Source organism: Eimeria necatrix, genomic scaffold (genome assembly GCF_000499385.1).
Source record: "Eimeria necatrix Houghton genomic scaffold, Enh_scaff630, whole genome shotgun sequence".
In the NCBI taxonomy this organism is placed as follows: Eukaryota; Apicomplexa; class Conoidasida; order Eucoccidiorida; family Eimeriidae; genus Eimeria; species Eimeria necatrix.
In genome coordinates, this window is record NW_013654479.1 from 12,097 (window position 1) to 18,006 (window position 5,910).

The 5,910-nt window shown below is 49.3% G+C and overlaps 1 protein-coding gene across 1 annotated transcript; it reads left to right on the forward strand.

Annotated features, from left to right (window-relative positions):
• Window positions 1–1,897: 1,897 nt before the first annotated feature.
• On the forward strand, window positions 1,898–2,161 carry ENH_00067650 (hypothetical protein, conserved; the record flags this gene model as incomplete). Its single annotated transcript, XM_013582394.1, has 1 exon — window positions 1,898–2,161. One exon carries the CDS (start codon window positions 1,898–1,900, stop codon window positions 2,159–2,161), a length of 264 nt encoding a protein of 87 aa, XP_013437848.1.
• Window positions 2,162–5,910: the final 3,749 nt, after the last annotated feature.

The window sequence follows — 5,910 nt, forward strand, 5'->3', positions numbered from 1 at the left end:
CTGTCTATGCTCGTATGGGACTCATCGATAACAAAGGTATCCGGGTTTTACCGTGAATTTGATAGTCATTGCCTTTGCCCATCTTCAAATCATTTGATGCGCAAGCACTGTAAACATCCCCAGTGATAGGGAGATGGAAGCAAAGCAGAATAAGATACGCCAGTGCGGGGGTGTCTACTCACCCAATGCAGCCACTCAAACGTTATGTTAGCCGCATCCCAGCAGAGGCCGCGTTGAACCACAGCTATTCTGGGAACAAACCAGTTTTCTCAGAGTCCCAGTAAAACAAGAATGTGGCACTCTCCCCGTCTGATGCGTCGAATGGCAGAAAAAAGGTAAGCTGCTGTTGTTGATCAGTACGATGAAGGGTTTCGAGGCGTTTTCGCTTGGTAGATGCGTGGAACGCTGCCCTGAAAATGACATCTGCTGAATGGGGAGTCGTTATCTCGTAGGAAGTGTGTTTGAGGCTAGGTAGCTGCTTTGCGAATGATTTGCCGTTAGGTGACGTCCATGGATCTTCACTGCATTGAATGTGGTTTGGCGTTGCTCAATTGGAAGTGAACTACTGCGATGTCGGTTGGAATGATTGCAGTGACGTGGAATGCGTGTGTGCGTATGCGTGTGTGTGTTTGTTTGCGCGTGTGCGTCTGCGTGTGCAGGGAGTATGTTACACGGTACTTTAACGTGGCACAGAAGAAAAGGGGAGTAGCGACGATTGGTCCCACGAAATCATCTTCTCCGTGTTTCTCTACAGACCGGGAATTAGGATGTTTATGTGAATGGAGGATTCTACTGTGCTGATGAAGCGTTGTCTGCTGAAAAGCTTTGCTGCAGTGTGGTGTGCTGGATGGCGACGAAGAATTTCGCGGCGTTGGTTAGGTGCATAGGTTGGACGCTGTGTTGAATATGATTGTTGTTGGATGGGGCGCCGACATCCCAAAGGATGTGCGTTTGACGCTAGTTCTTTGCGCGCTGGATAGTTGGCGTCTGATTGGTTTGCCGTTGGGCGACATCCCCGGATCTTCACTGCATGTGATCACTGCATGTGATCTGGTTTGGCGTTGCCAAATATTATGTGAACTACCGCATTGCTGGTAAGAATGTGTGCAGCCTGGTGATACACGCGGTGTTTGGGTTTTTGAGCAAAGGCTTTGTTGCCATGCGTATTTGCGGTGTGAGAGGAGTCAGAGTTTCGTGGATGATTTTTTGGTCCTTTGGAAAGCTGCACTCCAGAATGCGGGCGCTCAACGACAATGGCATTTTATACTTTTCCAAAGTGTAGGTGGGTAGTGTTTGTAGAGGGGCGAGCTGCAGGGGTCCCGTGTATTGATGTGTGATATGTACAGAAACGCCATGGACTCACGAACACTGTTTGCATTCTCAGACTGTGCGTTGGGTGTGCCTCACGAGTCCACTGCCAGCGTGGAGCCCTTTGGGTCCGCCAAGCCTTCAGGTCCTTTCTTGCTGCACGGACGCGTTATTACGTTCCATACCTTATTGCTTTGCTGCTGCTGCTGCTAGTGCTGGCTCTCACTTTCACTCCTTTCCTGCTGTTTGCTGCTGCTTTTTCCCTGCTTCTACTGCCGTCTGTTTCCTCCTTCTACTGCTGGTGCGGCTGCAGCTCGGCGTGTTTGCTGCGGTTTCTGGCCCTCGAGTTTCTTCTTCTACTGCACTTGATTTCTTGAATGCGACAGAGCTCCTGCGGCTTCTTAAATGCATTTGATTAAATTTTTTTGTGTTAAAGTTACTGCAGTTGCTTCTTCCAAGCAAGCCTGCGAACGTTCTAACTTTTCCTTTTCTCTGTTCCGCCTCTTCTTTCACATTCCATTTAACTCCAACGAATACAACGACTAAAGTGCTGCCGCGGTACGGACCGAAAATCTTCGCGCTGCGGACGATGTGTCATTGGATGCGTCGGCGACGTGGAAAGGAATTCAGGCACCAGCGGATCCTCTGTTCCGTGCAGTGCAGTAAACTGCCCAGAGAAGGCAATGAGGAGGTTGACACTCTTTGCTACAAACCACTCCCGATGCTGTCAAAACACTTGTTATGGCGTAGTGAGTCGCCATCAGAAGTGTCATACATGCTTCAGCGACGTGGTTGCGGTAGAGAAAAAGCTCTGTGCTGGGACGTTCAGCGTCATTGGGCAACTAAGCGATAATCTGGCTCCGTTGAGAGGCTGCTGGCGTTGCGTTGAATCGGCGCAGTTTGCAGAGCAAACTCCTCCTGAACGTCGTTGCTTACAGCGCTAGGCATCGGACGAATTTGTGGCTGCATTTCGTGCTACTTTTGTGGTGTGCTGGCATTTAGATTATGTTGGATATTTTTCAGGGATAGTGTAAGCAATGCATACGCAGAAGCGTTGTGCAGTGTCTTGTATGCATGTGCATTTCGGGGGTTTGCACTGGCGTCCAGGGTTTGCGACGCACATTCGACAATAGAGCAGCTCCGAGGCTTGTTGGAGTGTCATCCAGTAGGACGTTTACATCGCAGGAAGCGTTTTATGAAAGAAGCGTCAAACGCGCGTCTTACTTGTTTTGGGCGCTCATTTAGGGTGTGAAGGAGAGCAGCGGTTGTTCCTTGCATTGTGGTGTCACTGAGGATGAAGGCCTTGCGGGCGTATGTGTGTTTTGTGAAAGACAGCTGAGGGCCTTTGTTGCATACGTCATAGACGACGGACTGTGGTTTAGTTTGTTTCAGTGGGTTTGCGTGGCACTTACCTCCACATAGTGGTCATGTTTGTGTGCTGGGTGGTGGGAAACCCTACAGCATTGGCAGGCTAGTTAACGTGCCGTTGGACGAGAGCAATATTTTTTACTTTTCGGGAATGTGTATCGGTATTATTTTGGGAGAGACCAACAGCAGAGGTCACGTGTGGTGATGTGTGCAAGAACGTCATGGGCTCACGAATAGGGTTCGAGTTCTCAGACTGTGCGCTGCCATGTCCCTCACGAGCCACTGCCAGCGTGTATTTAACTAATGAATACACCGACTTCCAAAGTGCTGTCGCGGGACGGGCCCCTATTTTCGCGCCGCAGATAATGTGACATTGGATACATCGACGCTTACGTTGCTATCGCGTTCTTTGATGAGGTTGGCCGCATGGTAAGAACATCGCCAACAAATTGAGAATGCGTGACTGTGTCGGGAAAAGTGAGAGAAGTGTGAGCATCACTCCATTTATGTCTGGCAGTCATTTTGGGCAATGATATGGACGCAGCGCCTAGTCATGCCGTGGGTGATGCATTCGCAGATTGTCGCTAGTCTATTGGACAACTCAGCGTATTGGGAACATTGGAGCTGCATCCTTCTAGTCTACATGCACGCGTTGGGATAATGGTGGACACTTCATACGTACGCGAAAAGGAAAAACGATTAGCTGCGGTTTCTTTCGGTAGAGTTTCATCGGGTTGGATTGCCACTCTGCATGTATTGCCACACCTCCCACGGTTGAGGGTTCGGAGCTCCTGCTGATATGTTGCATGATAAAATGGTGTTCACAGGTTCCACATTTTGGATTCTTTGAGGGCCCTGTGGCTGTCCAAAGCACAGTGTGGAATGCAGGCGGCGGAAATCTAGCAGGAAGTATGTTTAATGTCTGCTACTGAGTGTCACGTTGGCGAATTTTCGTGCGGGCTAACTGAAGCCAACTTCTTGCTGCTTTCTTTTATCAAGTAGCCCAAACGTCCTGCCGAGTTCTGTAGAGATAGTATAAAACCCAAATTTGTCCAGTTCAGCCAACTCCACAGCAAGGACTTCACTCGTATTTTTCCCATTTATCACATTGCTCTGGTGACTTCTTCTGCATAGCAATCCCCTTGCCTCCTCATACAGCATACACATTAGTGGCGGCTGTTTCGATTGCGAGATAGCCATATAAATGGTGCTGAATTATTATCGGCAGAGCACGGATTTGCTTCTGTGTGCTCTCAGGGAGTGCGTTTTATGGCAGGAGCAGCCTTTATCATTGAACACTGGTGAACACAGAAGAATAGCATGCGTTTAGCGCAGCGAGTAACCTTGAGCAAGTAGGTTTCCTTTTTAGTGTCAATTGCTGAGGCATAAATGTACAATGTGCGCGATTGCAGCTGGAGCGATGCTTGAATATTATTGCGGAGATAACCTACACAACGGGAAATACTGCCATGGACGCGCTAAGCATTTAGGCGGTCGACGACGCGTGCGCGCAGTAGAGCTAAACTTTCGGGCGCTTCGGCGTCTTGGGACCAGTTAGCTAGTGGTTTACTGTTTATGCGTGAACTGGGACACATGTGAGCTCTTGATACATTTAGGTGGAGTCAGGTAGGGTTGGATTGGCCCGCATAGATTGCCACAGCTCACACGGTGATACCTTACTGGCTCGTTAGATGGTGGAGCACTTTTTCACAGGTGTTGCATTATACGCTGGCTGCCCAAATCAAAGTAAATTGTGCAACGTAGGCTGCAGAGATTTATTTAGAAGAAAGTGCGTTTAATGCCTGCTGTTGTTTGAGTGGCAAGTCAGCAGACTCTAACGGGCACAGGCAAAACCAAAATTACCTTTTTCTTTGGGCAAAGACCCAAAGAGTCCTGTAACGGTGCGTGGCTTACGTAAATCCGGAAATTCCTCAGTTCACCTAATAGCACAAATACACACGTGCTGGCGTTTCCACGAATGCCACACTCGCGATAATATCATTCTTGCACAGCTTTCTCGTACTCCTCCTCCTGCGTTCGGCATACCAGTTGTGGTTTTTGGAGAAGGACGAAAGAGCTGAGCGCCTGTTTCTTCAATTCTGCCTGCACACGACAGCGCTGGCCTTGTGAGCTCGCAGGGAGTACGCTGCAGCATGTGAATGGCCTTGAAAATCCCGCACTGCGTGGCTGCTTCGAAAGCTACGGAGGGGTTCGCCTAACTGAGTTGGTTTGGGCATCGATTCTTGTGTCTCCTGTTGGCAGTTTCGTTGTTTGAACTGCTGGATCGGCGGTTTGGTGTCAGCGTAGACCATGCGGCACGTAGCACTTTCAAGCTAGTCTAGGGTCGTGGTATGTTAGGGGGTGGGCGTGTCAACAGTCCCGGGCCTCGCTGAAAATGTGCGCGCAAATATATTCGTTTGCAACGATTATATTTGCGCGCACATCTTGAGGGTGCGGCCTGCAATGGAGCCGTTCACTACAAATTTTGCAGAAGAGCGAAAGACCTTCACAAGCGTTCACGACATTGTCTGTAACGGAATTCAGTTCGTGCGATCTGGGCCATAGGGAGACACTGCAGAGGCATGACGGCATGACACTTAGCTCAATTAGATTCAGCGCCTCGTACATTCAGTCATCAGCAGTGTTGGTTGTCTGAGTGGTTGCAGCGAGATATATTGGAACTCTTGGTGCAGGACATGTGCAACTGCATTGAATAATTGGCGGATGGGAAGTCGCGCTAGAGTGGTGTCTTCAGCGAGCGCTTGCGACGCGTTGGTGCAGAAGAACATGTCCTGGGACGAGGCGCACCAGTCGTTTACCAGATTTTGTTGGGCCTGTGCTGCTCCGCTTTTGCGGGAACATTTTGTCTGGTGGCAGTTGTTTTTCGTACCGCATTCATGCTTGACTGGCAGTCTCTCAGCTGGGCGTCGCATCGTGTATTTTTAGTTTGATTGAAGTACACTAACGCCGCGTTAAGAATCATGCGTTTGTGGCGTGTACGCAGTTAAAATACTGCATCGAATGGCACATCGGCTAATAGACGAAGTGGCTGAATGCCGCTAGAAGGTGCTAACGGCGTTGCACGTTCAGAGAGTGTGTAATAAATATCATCTTGATGGTGCTTGCCACTACGGTTTTATGCCTTGGTTTGATGGCTCCTGATTCCCTATGCATTCACTGTGCGAAAGATACTGAAGTGGCGTACTGAAGCGTATCTGTACCTTCGACGTATTT